Below are 18,196 nucleotides of genomic sequence, written 5' to 3'. Positions count from 1 at the left end.
ATAATAACAGTTATTCTCTATATGCTATTTTTCAATGTTTCAAGTTATGCAGGTGAAGATAAGATAAGATTTTTTAAGATAAGATTTTTTTATAGGTTTAAAGGGGGGCGCGACCAAAAAAGTTTGAGAACAACTGGTCTAAAGTTAACAGACAGTGTTTAGTGCAATCCACATATTTATTATGTCATAAGTTTATTACAGTGACTTTGAATTACCTAGTGTGGTAAAGCAACAGATTTGTTTTTATATTTCTGCAATCTACTTTAGGTTGTGTGATTTGTTACTGACTTTCATATTAATGTTTACACCAGGCTTATTTGTCAGTGCTTTATGTTGTCATAATTATTACATGCTTACAAGGTTGGAAGTTCAACAAATCAGTCAATATACTACTGTGATAGTAGTTGTTGAATAAAAATGTAATTCATATCAATTCATGCATCACCTAATTTCATTGTAACATATAGGCCTTGCCTACAGAAAAGAACATTTATGTTCAATCTGTCTAATAGTGTGTTGGTCATACTATACAATGATTTATAGCTTGTCTTTGTTGAATAATACAGAACATAAAGAGCTTAAAAAAATAATTGCATATTAAATCGCAATCGCAATATTGGTTAAAAAAAATCGCAATTAGATTATTTTCCAAAATCGTTCAGCCCTACTCACAGGTTACTCATTGGTATTTTGTGGATTGCATCAGTCAAAGTGGCTTGTTTTTCCCAAAGCATCTGTGTTTAGTTAATTCAAGTCGAGAGGTCAGTGAGGCTTTCAGCATGAGTGACAAACAGGAGGTATTTAGTAAGGGGTTTCAAAGCCGAATGGGAATTCATAATTTTATTTTAAATTCTTCCCAGCTTGGATACTATGTACTGATGAAGCAACCAGTTGTTTGTTTGCAACTGACAAAAGTGCTCAGCTAAAATTCAAGTCCAATTTTGTTTGGATCCGGCTCTTAAATAAGCTCTGAAACAGAAGACTGCTCTGTTTGCAATCTGTCCTGTAGTACTCAACTCATAAAGGCTGGCAGAGCCGTAGTTAATTCAAGTCGAGAGGTCAGTGAGGCTTTCAGCATGAGTGACAAACAGGAGGTATTTAGTAAGGGGTTTCAAAGCCGAATGGGAATTCATAATTTTATTTTAAATTCTTCCCAGCTTGGATACTATGTACTGATGAAGCAACCAGTTGTATGTTTGCAACTGACAAAAGTGCTCAGCTAAAATTCAAGTCCAATTTTGTTTGGATCCGGCTCTTAAATAAGCTCTGAAACAGAAGACTGCTCTGTTTGCAATCTGTCCTGTAGTACTCAACTCATAAAGGTTTGTCGGCAGAGCCGAAGAGACGCCATTGCCAAATGTTTGTGGAAGTTCCTTGTAATCCATCTGTTGCATTAGCAAAGCCTCAAGTTTGTTCCCTCAGAGACGATTTTCTTCCTCTAACTTACTCTGCTAAACTCCCCGTGAGACGTTCGAACCATTAAATGCTCTGGCAAATTAGTATAATTGGCTTATTTGTATTTCATGAGTCACATAACAAACATGTCAGGTTAGGATTTAATTTGTCTCTCTGTTGTGCAACTAATATGTGCATTGTGATTCAGACAACAGGCGAGATCGAGAGAACAGGAAGAGGGTTATGATTTAGAGCGACACACCGATGAATCACAGCACAATAGGTCCATGCTAATCTATCATCATAAAACACAGGCGCACCAGACCGCAGTCCCACGATCCTCTGCTTTTATGATCACACTCGCAGATACAGCATATCTACATGAATTACACTGCCTCATGAAAGGTGAAGGACTGGTTATATTGGCCGGCACATTTCGTCAACCTGTGACAGACTGTTGCGTATGAGCGATTGATATTGATTACTGCAGTCGACAGCAAAGCGTGCAATTACACTAGGACAAAGATGCACTTCAGATAATCTTTGGGCAGTTAACGTGCTACAGATTGCTTGTTGTCATTATCCATCAATCCTAATATGTCTTGCTTAAAGGGTTCACCCTCATGTAGTTTTCAATCTGTGTAACTATTTTTTTCTGTGGAACATGAGAGAAGATATTTTGAGAAATGTCTCAGTGTTTTTGGGTACATACAATGGAAGTCAATGGGGATCAGTGTTGTTTTGTACCCCATTGACTTTCACATCAAAATAGCTTCTTTTGTGTTCCACATAAGAAAGTAAGTCATACAGGTTTGGAACGACATGAGGTTGAATTTTTATTTTGGTGTTCCTTTTAAATAAAACTTACAGAGGGTGCATTGAAACTAAAACTGACTGTTTTTGCTTCTCAGGTAATTCAATCTAATTTCAAGGATGTTTAGATATTTCCCTGAAGCAACAAAATATTGATTTAGAAAATGATTTGCACTGTGCAGCTCACTCTTGGTCTTGCATGAAGGTCAAAGTTTAACATCTGTCAGTAACAGATCATTGCGTGCTATGCCAGAGCCATCCGGGATTAGATCCAGACCCCATCGTTGCATCGTTATAGCCACTTGTTTTTCCACCAGCACACATGCTCAGACACACACGTCCAGCTCGGCACTGTATGGATTAACCCCATCTAAGACAGAGCACGATAATGATAAAATAACCACATGAGACCGCAGGGCTCTATCTAATCTAGTCTACAGGCTGCCATGATTGAAAACCGGACTCCAAACGGAGAGGCAGGCAGAGGTCCATAATAGGATTTACATCTGGGACAGACAAGAGCTCTACAGATATAGATATACAACAGGAACAGATGACTCGCACCTGATGCCCACAAGAATCACTTTAAAGATGTGTCGATCGATGGAACAAACACAAAAAAGCACAGTATAGGGAAAGGCTTGACATAACCCACGTGCCCCTTCAATACGTTGTCTGTCTGAACCCAAATAATCACATGCTAAATAAACCATTCAAGCCATTTCCAAAAATTCAATCAGAGCTGCCATTCCATGGAGCTCCATTCATACAGTTGAGTGAAAACAAACAGGCAGAGGAATCTGCGGCAACAGTTGTCAGTTCTAGAGTGGCACAAAGACAAAGAGTCAGAAACAACTACTCACTGGAGTCGTCCGAATCGTAGCCTTCCACGTCTGGCTCTTCCTCTTTCTTGCTGGCCACGAGTGCGGTGGCACCGAAGGCTTGGTCCAGGTCGTCCTCATCCCGATTGGGGTCCGCGGCCGGGCCCTCCGACTTCTGGCTGGTAGAGGTGCTCCGCAGGGAGCCGGCGCGGCTGAGGGCCGGGGGAGCTGTGGGGGGGAGACCCCGTGGGTAACGGGGGAAATAGTCAGATATCTGCTTGATGGGCTGAATGGGACCTGGACATACATCAATGGCCATGTGCTCCTGGATGCTGATGGTCGTCTTCTCGCCTTTGCGTTGTGTCATTCATGCAGCCCTTTTGAGGATGTGCCACCACCCCTGAACCCGGCAAAGGGCGGGTGGTAACAGTACAAAAAAAAAAAAGAAGAAAAAGAAAATCAAATAAAAAAAAAATACAAAAAAAATTCAAAAGTCAAATCTTCTTTGATCTGGTAATCTCTTAGTGTCCCTGAAGAGCAACTGAGCGTGTCTTGGTGTGTAAGTGCATGTGTGTGTGAGTTTGCGATCGCAGCGGTGGGCTACATGAGAGGCTTTGGGCTGCTACAGCACACTGTGGTCATGCCGTCTGCCTGTGAGCTGCGCTCAGACCACTACAGCACGCTAAGACTGTTACCGGGATGAATGCATGTGGGAGAGATAGAGAGAGAGGGAGGGGGCAGGATTATACGGAGGGATTGGCTGATGTCATTGCTTAGCAACATGATGGTAAACAGGAACCGGGCGCGCGGCTACTTAATTATGCTATTAGTCCATCTGTTAGAGAGAGAGCGGCTGGGTTATCTCTGTGTTCCTCCTCTCCCTTCAGTCTAGCTTCTGACTGAACTGCCGTCGCAGACGAGTGCGGCATGTGCTAAACTCCAGCACAATTACCAGCAACAGGTGCTAAATGCCTAAAGTCACACGTGCCAGGTTATACATCCATCCAGCAATTCAAATAGTACAATGGGGTAAAAGCAAAAGGTAGATAAGAAGAAATTCATTATTTGTAATGCATTTTAATTCAGTATTCGTGATTTACAGATAGTGTAATGCATATGTGCATGTATTAATATTAAAAGGATAGTTCACCCAAAATTAAAATTCTGATATTATTTACTCCACCTCATGTCGTTCTAAACCTTTATGAATTTCTTTCTTCTACAGAACATGAAATAGGAATGACTTTCAATTAGGGCTGCACGATAAATCGCATGCGATATTTAACGCGCATCTTATCAGTAAAGCCGGTTCAGTAATCAGCGGTAAATCTCCATCATGTGCGTGCTTTCACATTGAGCAGCATTAACTACACAGAGCCGTTGTTTACTGACGAGCTGCGCAAAACCACGTTCATATTCGCGCGATTTTTTGCGCACCTCGTCAGTGAACAACGGCTCTGTGTAGTTAATGCTGCTCAATGTGAAAGCACGCACATGATGGAGATTTACCGCTGATTACTGAACCGGCTTTCTGACAAGATGCGCGTTAAATATCGCATGCGATTTATCGTGCAGCCCTATTAAAAACAATGTTGAAATATAAAACTATGGATTTAAAGTTGATTATATCTGTAGAAAAAAATACATTACGTTTATTGTATAATAAGCATATATATATATATATATATACACACATACAAATATTTAAGTATTTTGAGAGCGGATGAAGACCAACTTGATATGGGAGAGAACTTTCACAGCAAGCTCTTTTGGCACAAATTTTCTGCACAGCATCATGGGTAATGCAGTTTTTCATCACAGATGTTGTCTGCTGTTAAACAGGACTACTTTAAAAATGTTAACAGATGGCTTCAGAAAATATCATCGATAAACAACCTCGGAGCTCACAACAGGTCCGTCTTTAAAAAAATAATTTTTGCTAAGGAGAAAATCAAATTTTACTTTTGGAACCTGACTGTTGCATTTAGTTCAAAATAGTCATATTTCTTTTAAATGAATGTAAATTCTACTTCCTTTCACATTTGAATTGCAATCTGCATCCCATTTCATACCTCAGTTCAAATTCAGTAACTGATTTGGAATTGAAAAGCAATTCTCAATTCAGTTCTGAACTGCGCACAACTCTACTTAGTTGATGCATCTTTTGAAGAATTTCACAAGCCTCAAGTCTGTCTGGATGGGTCTCTGTCAGCCACTGCAATGCTTCCCCCACTGCTCTTTGACAAACTGCTTAAGCTCAGTCTGGTTTCATGGAGATCTGATCTGATCCGAGTCCACCCATAAGTTCTCAATTGGATTGAGATCTCGGCTTGGCCACTCCTGGACTTCAACATTGTTTAGAAGCACTTCTTGTGCAGCTTTGGCTTCGTGCTTGGGTCGCCGTCCCAGAAAATAAATCATCTCCTGGGTCACAGGTGTCTCAGAGTGCATCAGGTTTTCCTCCCGTGTTTCGCTGCATTGATTTCATCCGCTACACCCCACAATCCTTCCAGGATCTACCGCAGAACTTCATCACCGCGCTTCATGGTCGGGATGCTGCGTTTCTGATGATGCACAGCGATTGGCGAACACCAAACATGGCATTTCGTTTGATGGCCAAAAGCTCAATTTTGGTCCCATCAGGCCAGAGGCTCTTCTTCCATCTGGCTTCAGAGTCTTCCTCATGCCTTCTGGCAAACTACGGCCGAGATGTCATATGACATTTTCAACGGTGGCTTCTCCCTGTCACTCTTCCATAAAGCTGTGACCGCTGAAGCACCCAGATGACAGTTTTCATATCCACAGTCTCTCCAATCTCAGCCCCTGAAGCTCCTTCATTGGTCTCCAGTGTCCTTCTTGCATGGCCACTCAAAGCCGGTTCTGTAATCAGCGGTAAATCTCCATCACGTGCGTGCTTTCACATTGAGCAGCATTAACTACACAGAGCCGTTGTTCACTGACGAGCTGCGCAAAACCACGTTCATATTCGCGCGATTTTTTGCGCACCTCGTCACTGAACAACGACTTTGTGTAGTTAATGCTGCTCAATGTGAAAGCACGCACGTGATGGAGATTTACCGCTGATTACAGAACCGGCTTTCTGACAAGATGCGCATTAAATATTGCATGCGATTTATCGTGCAGCCCTACTTTCAATGTATTACAAAAAAAAGTATATATATATATATATTAAATTCTTTTGTGTTCCACAGAGGAAAGCAAGTCGCACAGCTTTGGAATGAGGATGAGTAAATGAGAGAATTTCACTTTTCAAGCATAACAGGCTAAAGAGTTAACATTTAGCAACTTGTTGCTAATTGGCTTGATTTGGTTTTCTAATATGCTGGCTTTCAGGCATTTTTAAGAGTGGCAAAACAGTCTTCAGGGTCACTGTATTCATAACACTTATCTACATGAACTTCTCATAAACTGATTTCTGTGTCATGACAAATAACGAAGGTAGAGACATTTACTGGGAAAATTGCATCAGCGCTCTGTTGCTTTATGAAAACTAGCAGGGGGCTATTCAACCTGTCCTCTGCTTTACAGCTATGATAAATTACAGGCAAAAGCCATTCTCACAATTGCAAAGATTTATTGTGAAAACTGTGAGTAATCTTGATGCTCTCTCTTAAGGGACCTAGACAAGATGACAATGCAGCGCTCTCACCTGACGGTGTCACTTTTAACAAGGGAAGAGGAATGAGGAAAATAATGAATGATGGCGAGTGATATACGTAGGATATAGCATGATGTTATTTAATCATGATTTGAAATGGTTGATCATAATTTAGATACGAATGTTTGCCATTTCCCACATGGTATCATTAGGAGACAAAACCTGGCAATTCATTTACTCTTATAATTAAGGAGTCGCCCCATGCTCGTTGTAATTCTTCAGTGGAAAATATGTAGTGAGAGCGAATCTCATTATTTTCTGTCTATTTCCGTAATTCCTTCTGGAGATCCTTTCTTTTGTGCTTCCGGAAGACTCATAGTTAAAAAAAAGAAAAGAAAAAAAAGAAAGAAAAAGGCAGAAAAAAAGTTTGATTACCTCCAAAGAGTGCTTCACAAGAAAAGTAGCACAGCTGCTACCATTTGTCATGCTGATAATGTGCAGGTTATTAATTTATTGATTCTAATGTCTGGCACAGAAACATAGCTGTGAACATAGTGAAGGCTAGAAAAATAGTACACAGTAAATGTAGGCGAGAAGCCAAGTCTTCTATAATCCTAGTTATTTTCCTGTTGAACAATGTACCCGAATGGGGTGCTATCGAACAAGCATTTTATGATGTAAATTCGCTGATATAAAGTCAGCCAGAAAATTGTGTTTAAATGACTTTAATGATGTAAAATGCGATGCATTTCTGTGGTCATAAATTCCAAATCACATTCATGCTGACAGAATTTTCTACTGCCACAGAAAGTGATTTGCACATTCCAGAAAATATCATTCAAACACAGACGCTACAGCAGAGACACCGCTTATATATTTCTAACGTGACAAACAGGTCTCAGCCCTGGTGGGAAAAAAAGGGCTTAAACCAGTCTAAATGATTTGCTGGTCTCATCTGGTTTATGCCAGTCTTAGATGCTCTCCTAGTCACGTAAACCACCTTGACAAGTGCTGAAACACTCTTTTAAACCAGTGAAACAGACCAGCCTGGTCAGGTTTGAGCTTTCCTTTCAGCAAAGAATGCACACTTCAAAAATGCAAAAATATCTGAAATGCGATATGACGTGAGCTGCTGTAATGCAAAAATCTGCGGACAACAGCAGTGCACTTCTAGTTAATTTCACATTTTTAGCTCTCTCATTCTCTTTCTGGCTCTCCACGTGCAATTCATAACTTGGCCTGTCCACAATGGCTCTTTAAAGGCATGGTTCTTAATCCAATCTGGCCGCTGTAATCAGAGGATAAAATGGGTTAGTGGATACTGGCTGCTCCGGCCCTTGGCCGAGATCAAATGTCATTCCTATGAGGCTCCAGTGTGATGAGGGAACCTTTGGAGACAGATACAGACCAAATATGAAACAGGAAGGCCATTCAAGACAAAGTTCATGGGTAGTGACATTTCTGTAAGGTAAAATCCCCTTTTATTCTTGCTGTTTCTCAAAAGAACCATAATAGGCTGATGGAAAGAATATGTACACTGCTTTTTTAAATATTATTATCAATTTCCAGACCCTGGCAGCTCATAGTGGTGGTGAGAGATATATATTTTGTTAGTTCATGAGTGGAAATTCTTGCCTTTAAATTTAGAAGAGAACAGCTCAGCACTGATGCCGTTATTTCAACTTATGGGATAAATAAATAAATAAATAAAGTATATATATATATATATATATATATATAACTTTTGAATCGTCGATTTCGGACAGTAATCGATTTAAAACGCTAAGAATCGAATGAATCGCGATTTCTATAGCGATTCAATGCTTTCAAAATATATCCACATTAAATTACTACAAGCATGAATTAATGGAGACCTTGAACAGTGTTCGTGCCTCGCATGTCTCCTTCACGCGCTCCAGTATTTACCGCCTGTGACTTTCACAGGATTGCGCTCGCGCTCCGTTCGTCTCACTGACACATTTTTTGAGCAGCGTCGTTTTAAGTGAATGTAAACAGTAAAGAAAATATCAAATGTACATCAGTATAACGGATCCGTGCATTTCTTATGTAAATAATGTTAATCAAAAAGAGCAAAAGAAAAATGGTTCGCTGCTTTAATAGCTATGGGGGGGGGCGCATGTCCTAAAAGGTTGAAAACCCCTGGTCTAAAGCATACGCACAGTTCCATTGAATGATAAATGTGTTTTAACAATGTCGTTCAACCGAATGTACGAAGAAAACTGTTAAAATAACCACAGCATTAACAACAACCTTGAAATAAGAGCGCGAGGTTTATCCGATAACAGAATGAACTGATGAAACGTTAAGACAATAAACACAAAAAATAAATACAATTTATAAATGATGCAGTGCTAATTGACATATCATTTATTACCGTACAGAAACTATAAAGTATATTTTCTACCTTATTCCGCACTGAAAGAGAAGTGATCTCGCGCTCATAGAACTTAAGACATGCCAGGAAATGCGTAATATGGACAAAGTCATCTAACATTATCGCTGCAGCTAAGCTAAATAAAAAGCAGAATGAACCGATGAAACGTTAAGACAATAAACACAAAAAATAAATACAATTTATAAATGATGCAGTGCTAATTGACATATCTGTGAGACTTCCAGTTCATTAGCTGCTGTAGGGAAATAACGAGAACAATAAAAAAGCACAGTAAACAGAAAAAACAGTTTGCACTACATACCAGTGTGTTCATAATTAAGATTATACATTAAAATAATATGGTAAGACACACCAGTTTGCCATTTCAAACATCAAAACGAGTTGTTTGTACAGTTAAAATTAGCTGGAAGTGGATCACACCGGAAGCCAGGCACATTCAATTTACAAATGGTAAACATAACACTTTAATAACTTTAATTAATAAATCATTAACAAACATTATAATGCTTAACAGATCATTAGTTGATATATATATATATATTCACATACGTAGAAATATGAGATAATGTACTTGTTAGTGTTTACTAATGAACTTCAGCATTACCTAATGATTAACAGATTATTATTTCATGTAAATTAAAATGCTTACAAACTGTGATACAGGATTACTTGATGAAATTTATTAAAGTGATTAACATCTGCAAAGGTCAAAATACAGTTTTAATCAAGCATTATACATGATTCAAATACAGTTACATTAATAAATAGTTTTCTACATTTTAAGGTGCGTGGAAGAAATTTGTAATGGTCCCTGCCATGCTGTGAATCTGAAATATATTCATAAATGTGCTTTTAATTAACAAACCAGCCATCAGGAGTCTGTCTAGGAGATGCCCTTTAAAGGAGCAGTTAACGGAAAACATAATCTTTTGAATAGTCCTTACCTGCTGAGAGGATAAATTACACTCGTACTACAATCTTTCAGTGGAGAAGCCAATTTAACTCAGTTGCACAAGATAAAATTAAACTTGCCATGATAAAAGACAAGCGTTTAAACAGAACCAAGTCAAAACATATTACTGAAATTGTATGATTGTGAGATCTAATGCTTAAAAATTATTGTACTTAAGGATGTTTAAGCAATATTAAATAATATTTTTGACTTTAATAAGCACAAATAAATGAATATTCACACCAAAATTAAGGTTTGCTGAAAATTTTCTCACCCTCAGGCCAAATATAGATGAGTTTGTTTCTTCATTGGAATTTATTTGGAGAAATTTAGCGTTATATCACTTGCTCAACAATGGATCCTCTGCAGTGAATGGGTGCCGTCAGAATGAGATAAAAACATCACAATAATCCACAAGTAATCCAGTATGTGTTCATAAGAAGCAAACCCATTATTAAGGAATAATTGACGACGGGCCGTTGAATTATTAGAAAAATAATGCACACCCGAGGTGGTGATGCAGCCACAACGCGAAGCGGAGTGGAAGTCAAAAATATTATTTTAGCAACGTCTCTACTATACTATACTATAGTCAAACTTTAAGTTCATTTTCTTCATGAACAGCGCCGTTGTTACGTCAATTATTCCGCTTGTACTAAGGTTGCCACACCTCAAGACATCGATCAAATGATATATTTCAAGGCATTTGTCTGGTTGTTGTACTTAAAACGCTATTGTGGGTAGGATTAGTTTCTTCCGCATCTCATACAACGCCTCGTTGCTAATTCCAAAACGTCATTTTAGATCTAGTAACGGAGGACTGAGCCGTTGATAGCAGACTTATGCAACTATTTAATCAAGTTATTAGAGAGAGAGAGAGTCTGTGTGTCTCTCAAAAGTGTTCGGCAGCAGTGCCTCTACTAATAGTGAAACTTTAAGTTCATTTTCTTCATGAACAGCGCCGTTGTTACCTCGCTTGTGAGAAATGTCATTTAGCTTTTAAGTTGCTAAACTATTTTACTGATAAAACTGATAGCGCTAACAACATAAGTGCGTATGTATCCGTGTGTGCAAACTATCTTTGTGCGTCAAGGGAGAGAGAGCGGGAGAAATAGAGTATGTGCTTTACATACATAAAACATAATTTTGTGGCAAAACATGGAAATAATCTCTAATTTTTATCCTATTGCTTACTATATATTTTTTTTTTCAAGTGTCGTTGTGTAAGGACCTTGAAATAACTGAGATCATATGGCGAAGTGATATTTACATGTAATGCGGTCAAGAGCTGCCTGGAACTACGTTCGCCGTGCGTTTCCCTGAAAATAATTGCACAACTTAGAACGTTGGTCAGCCAATCAGATTCAAGCATTCAACGGCCCCGTAGTATAAAGCATTTTAAACTGTTGCTTCTGGCCAAAATACCAGTCCAGAGTCCATAATGCTTCCTCTAGTGAAAAAGTCCACAGTCATATTGTTTGAATTGTTTTGGACTTTTAGACAGTGCTTGATTTGTGCATATTTCTCTCCTGATTCAGATGAGACGACATTTTCACTGGAAAATGCCATATTATGGACAAAGGAATCGTATTTTAGCTGGAAGCAACTCGATGAATTTGTTTCTCATAAACACGCAGCTTTTTGCTTCACAAGATGCAAACTGATGGACTGGACTGTATTATTGTGAGGTTTTTATTAGCTGTATGAACTCTCATTTTCATGGCTCCCATTCACGGCAGAGGATCCATTAGTGAGCAAGGGATGCAATGCTAAATTTCTTCAAATCTATTCTGATGAAAACACAAACTCATCTGCATCTTGGATGGCCCGAGGGTAAATTTTCATCAAATTTTCATTTTTGGATAAACTATTTATTAAATTGGAATGTTACAACATTAAGAACAGAGCTACACAGTAGTCAGTTCAAGGTTAGAATAAGAATAAGATATGCAAAACAATCCACCTATATTATGAACCATTAGCCACGATCCTCCGTATCCCTGCAACTGTCAGTGGCAAACAACTCTTTTCTGTGCACATGAGAATGCAACAGGCTCCATATCTGTGAATAGATATTTATGACTGCAGCATGTGGCACATTAGGGTTTTACACTGTAATAGCCTGAAGCACTGGATGCAGGGAGGAGAACAGATGTCAAATGAAGCTTGATAGATGAATGCAGATCCTACGAGACAAGCAATGATCCCAAACAAGACTCAGTATAACAAAGGATGAGAGATATTCACATTGTAATCTCTACTGAGATTAAAAAGTGCTAAGAAAAACTCAAATTAGCCAGGTTATCTCGGACTCCCCAGACACAGTCCAGTACACACACCGTATAAACAGGTGCGCAAGTAGTGATGACTGTTTATTTAGGATGCTCACACACTGTTAGTCAGGACTTACTGATAGGGGCTGCACATCCAAATGAATTGTTCCCCCTAATGGGCACTGCCTGCAATCAGTTCTTTGAATTCCTAACCGTTACGTTACAAGTGATCCAAATGGGTAATACAACCTGCTCTAAGTGGACTATTAACACTGGTGCTCTTGAGGGCTTCTGCTCTCGGCCGTAGTTACTTAACCTAAACCGTACAGCAACACATATCAAATTGACTGATAGAAGCACAGTAATAGGGCTGATAAGCAGTGATGAAACGGCACACAGGGAGGAAGTGGCCGACCTCACTAAGAGGTTTTGCATTAAGACCGAGCCCAGAACATTAACAACACAGCAGCTCCACAGGCAACAGAGACATACCCACCAGGGTTGGGCAGAACTCAGAATTTAAAGGGATAGTTCACCTAAAAATGAGAATTCTGTCATCTTTTACTCATCCTCTTTTTTCCCCCAAACCTACTTGCCTTGTTTTCAGGAGAACACAAAAGAAGCTATTTCTAAGAATGTTGATAAATAAACGGTTTTGATTTTTTTCATGTTGGGTGAAAAGAACTGGCTCTCTTGAAGGAATAGTTGACCCCAAAATGAACATTTTGTTATTATTTACTCACCCTCATGTTGTTCCAAACCTGTATAAGTTTCTTTCTTATGTTGAACACAAAAGATGATATTTTGAAGAACGCTGGTTGTCAAACAGTTGATGGTCCCCATTGACTTCCATAGTATTTCAATCCCGACAAAATTTTCATTTACCACAGGATGTAGAATTTACTAAATTACAATTCAATGAAACTGAACATCTGCTAGGCAGAACTGATTTTTCTGAACTGATTAGACATTTCTCTAAACTGTTTAATATTGTCAAAATTTAACACAGCCATTAAACAGTTTATTTTTGCTATACACCTTCACTAAATGTTCAATAAGTAAGGAATAACTGAAGATGGACCATTGAATAATTAGAAAATAATGCACACCCAAGGTGATAATGCGGCCACGACACAAAGCGGAGTCTCTCAAGTGTTCAGCAATAGCTACTAATAGTGAAACTGTAAGTTTATCTGCTTCAAGAACAACGTTGTTATTACCTCGCTAGTGAGAAATTTCATGAAGCTTTTAATTTGCTCAGCTATTTTACTGATAAAATGTTTTACTGATAACAGTCCTGTATGTATGTGCATTAGTGTGGGAGAGAGAGCAGGATAAAGAGAGTATGTGCTTTCAGTACTAATAAAATAAATAATAGAATTTTTATTTTTGGCTAATTTATCTAAACAAGGGTTGTATGATTGTTCTGGTTCAACTTCACACAATCAACAAGGTGCGTGGAAAAAAAAATATATTATTGATACAATACCAGCGACATTTGTGACGTTAAGGGGTCAGAGCAAACAAAGAATGTAATTAAAAAGGGAATTTTATTTTGCCAACACGTTTCGGCACACAGGCCTTCGTCAGGGCTAACAAGTGTTCAGCAATAGCTACTAATAGTGAAACTGTAAGTTTATCTGCTTCAAGAACAACGTTGTTATTACCTCGCTAGTGAGAAATTTCATGAAGCTTTTAATTTGCTCAGCTATTTTACTGATAAAATGTTTTACTGATAACAGTCCTGTATGTATGTGCATTAGTGTGGGAGAGAGAGCAGGATAAAGAGAGTATGTGCTTTCAGTACTAATAAAACGCAATTTTGCAGAAAAAAACATGGAAATAATTTGTTGTTTTTATCCTATTGTTTACTACATTTATTAGCTTAGTCAGTGTCATTGTGTTTTATTTTTTATTTTTTTTGATGTTTTAGGCTGTAATGACTTTTAAAATAACTGAAATAATTTGGCGAAGTGAAGCACGTAACACGGTCAAGACTTCCCTGGAACTACTTTAGCTGGTTGTTTCCCTGAATATAATTGCACATCTTAGAATGTTCGTCAGCCAATCAGATTCAAGCATTCAATAGCACTGTAGTATAAAATGAAATTCATTTTATATGATTGTTCTGGTGCAACTTCACACAATCAACAAGGTGCGTGGGGAAAAAAATGATATTGATACAATACCAGCGACTTGTGACGTTAAGGGGTCAGAGCAAACAAAGAATGTAATTAAAAAGGGAATTTTATTTTGCCAACACGTTTCGGCACACAGGCCTTCGTCAGGGCTAAAAGATTGCAGGTGTACATAGGTTCTTTAAATGCAAATAAGGACAACATTCAAACTTGCAAACAACCAATGAAAATATTGGATAATATATAATCCACCAATCACAAAATTCATCAAACAAATAGCCACATATTTAAATGTATGTAAACTACCTTCTTTGAGGAAAAGACCCTGCATTACTCAATTTGGTTAAACAAAAACCATGTTCTTAAAACTGAGACTAAGTGAGCTGTAAAAAGTGAGTTGTATCTTAATACAAGATTTGAAAGAAATAAGATACTACTGGATGATATGAAAAAATAGCATTAGCAATCTTGCGATTTTTTATGTTTTGACCAGGGACCTGCACAAATATTTAAATAAAGGGATTTATCAAACAGACCAATAATTCAGTGACCTGATGTGAACAGGCCACTCGTGAAGTCCACCTAAGCTACAGACCCCTAAGTTGCATTTATATGAGCAATCAATACTACAATCTCAATCCTCATAAGGCCACTTTTACGTACTGCTTCATACATCACTGACATTATTATTGATTATATGAGAATGCATTGCTTATTGCTTTTTGATTGCTTGTATTCTTGTCTTGTCATTCCATAAGAGAGGCTTTTTGAATGAACATTAAAAATCTTGAATAAAATAAATGAATCTCATATTTTAAATGTCATACATTTAAGAGAATCTCTATTTACATTATGAAGAATTAACTGGAAAAAAGGTTAAATAACTCTGCGATTATGTCAAAGATATGTAGTATTGAAAATGCAGCCTACGGAAAAGCAGTTCATGATATGTTGTTAACAGAAATTGTCCATTCATTATGCAGGAAAATCCAGTGTTTCTAAAGAGAACCTGAAGATGTGTAAAGCTGATCAAGTCAATTACACCTGTGGCCCTGCAGAGTCAATCTATTGACAGAGCCTAGAAATGTCTGCAGAGTAGAGGTGTTGAATTAGCATGTCTCCAGTGCAACAATAACAACTCCAGGCTTAAAAAAAGGTTTGCTTATTGGTTCAAGTCAAAAAAGCCCACCCCCAAATCTGTGGTTTTCTAAACACTAAATATGGCTGTGGTTTTTTCTTTAATGCAAATGCATGGAATTTGTAGGTAGAAATCATAGATCTGACCACTTCTAGAGGTAATAACACATCTCTCCACAACCTAACAGTAGCAATAGTAACCCAAGCACCACTAATTAAATAACTGCCAAAAATTCACTCTTGCAGCTAAAAGAAAAATCTTCAAAGAACAGATTTCAATGGAGGCATAGCAGCATCCAAAACACCTCAAACTACAGCTCATCTGCAAGCTCTACACTCATACATATTTACATTATTCAGCTTATGAATGCTTTAAAAACATATATGCTGAATACCAGATGGATGCAATGCAAATGAAATTCCAATTTGCCCTTATTGAGTTTGTTTATTTGGATGCAGGCAAAAATATTAGCCAGCACAGTGTTGCAGATTTGAATAGTTTTCTGAGGGGAGGCATGCAGGATGATAATGCTTTGTTTAGCAAGTATGTACTTTCGGTCATTGGAGAGAGAGGATATTTGTTAGAATGTCCAAACTGCTCTTTTTCTACACAGTGAACTTGTTCACATAAACAAGTATGTAAAGATATGCCTGCCAGAGGAGGATGGCAGCAACAGCCATAGTTAACATTGCTATTCAAATTATACTGTCAATGTTACTGCACTTCATGACATTACAATCTCTCTCTTTAGTGCAGTCATCAGAATCATTATGGTTTTTAAACAGCCAATGCCTTTAACTATTCTTAAAACACCATGAAACAAATTTTCTCTTTATTATAATTGAGAAAAAAGTTAAAAACAACGAAATAACGCCCTGAGCGAAAATGAGTCTAAGCAAATGTGTGGAGATAATGACCAAAACATCTATTGTAAAACTTTCTAACATTTACATACTGTCTCTGATGCCTAAACTGCTTTAGGAAAAAGAATAATTGTAGAAGAAGAAAATGATAACAAACACTAAAGTCCACCTTTTACAAACGGTTACATTTATATGACTGACTATGGAGAGCATCTCTATTCAGAATATCAGCACACACCACATTTCTACTATTTCTACTTTATTTTTTCACCCTATATCCATAAATTAACAGCAATAAAATCACTCTTCTGCTGTATTCTGAAGTGGAAAGAAATCGTTTTACATGGAAGTTTTAAAGCATTCCTTTAAAATGACATAAAAGCTATTGTTCCTGAGTTTTCTAAAGGCGAAGATGTGAAAAATGCCAATGATTTATATGATTATATAAAAATCCCATAGCTTATAAAACAGATATTGCTTTTGGATTTTTTAAGGTGTTTGTTGTATGACTTATCAGTCTTTGTTATTATAAATGTCAGAAAATGAAAAATTGCACTTCACATATCTAAAATACAATCACATAATGTGACACAATCATTTTGAGATATGTCAAAGCTTTCCTCTGGACACACCATATATTGCCCTAAAACATACTGAAAGTTCTGAAGAAACAATGCTACACTAATAAAAAAAGTACCAAAAAGTTCTATATTTTGAAGTGACCCTGTGTCAACAAGCTTGCCACTCTGGGAATCCTCTCAATTTGGGGGTGTATACCACCAATAATTCAAATTTACTTTATTTTTTAGTTTTGTATGTAACGTCAAAGTGATTATATTTCGTTTCGTTTTTTTTTTTTTATTAAGTTAACTTAGAAAAACGTTTGGAGCATTTTTTTGTTCATTAAATGTAAGTTTTTGTTTTTCAAAGTAATGACCAAGAGGCCAGTGGCAGACAGTGAGTTGATCATAGCCTAAGTTTGATCAATTTAGCCTTCTCAAATCATCACGACTTGCCTAAAATAAAATCTATAGATATAAAACAGTTCAAGCGTATCACAATGTTAGTTGTGTTGTAAACAAATGTTTAAATGTTTAACCTATATATCTGTGCACTATTAGACGTGTATCTAATCGTTTGTGCGGAGAGCTAAAGCTTTACAGGACACGGAGGCACCAATGATCACTTGCATTGGAAACAACTTAAAATATGCTGTAATTTTTGCTCATAAAGGTAAGAGTAATACATCACTCGGAACTGTAAAGGGTCTACTTTTATTTGTGTGCACTCACAATATCAACAAAACGTTGTGCTTTTATAAAATAAAGGATACATACAGGATGTGCTTTCTGCAATTTCGGCCAGGAGCGCTTCACAAATGGAGGACTGTTTCCTGATCCTGGGAGAGTAGACTACAATGCCGTTCTGACTCACAGACTGACTGTAAGTACGTTTTCATTTAAAGGATTTGCCACTGATGATTCAAACGCGAGTTTTGAGCAGTGTAGAGTAGTGCTTTGTTGTTTGTCACTTCTCCGATCACAAATGTAGACATGGTTTTATGTCAACGCGTAAAAAGACAGTATAAGTCATTATAATCCGTAATTATGTCCCCACTGGATGCAACAAATGCCTCGTTTATAATGGGTTTTAATGTTTTTGTCTCGTCGCTCCGGCCGGGACACGGCATCACAATATGGCAAGGGGCGTAACATTTCTGTCACACCCTTGAGGTATTCGGCCAATCACAACACACTGAATAGCTGGC

At 37.7% G+C, this 18,196-nt stretch overlaps 1 protein-coding gene across 1 annotated transcript in view; it reads right to left on the bottom strand.

Moving 5' to 3' along the window:
- LOC107712121 (double C2-like domain-containing protein beta) overlaps window positions 1-18,196 on the bottom strand; it is a 236,772-nt gene that overhangs the window by 101,665 nt on the left and 116,911 nt on the right. The window contains exon 4 of the mRNA XM_016517264.1: window positions 3,072-3,257. Coding sequence (XP_016372750.1) covers window positions 3,072-3,257 — 186 coding nt within the window. The remainder of the gene's footprint in view (window positions 1-3,071; window positions 3,258-18,196) is intronic.

The sequence above is a fragment of the Sinocyclocheilus rhinocerous genome, unplaced genomic scaffold, assembly GCF_001515625.1.
Source record: "Sinocyclocheilus rhinocerous isolate Xijiao unplaced genomic scaffold, SAMN03320098_v1.1 scaffold1319, whole genome shotgun sequence".
NCBI lineage: Eukaryota > Metazoa > Chordata > Actinopteri > Cypriniformes > Cyprinidae > Sinocyclocheilus > Sinocyclocheilus rhinocerous.
This window is presented reverse-complemented; position numbering and strand designations above follow the sequence as displayed.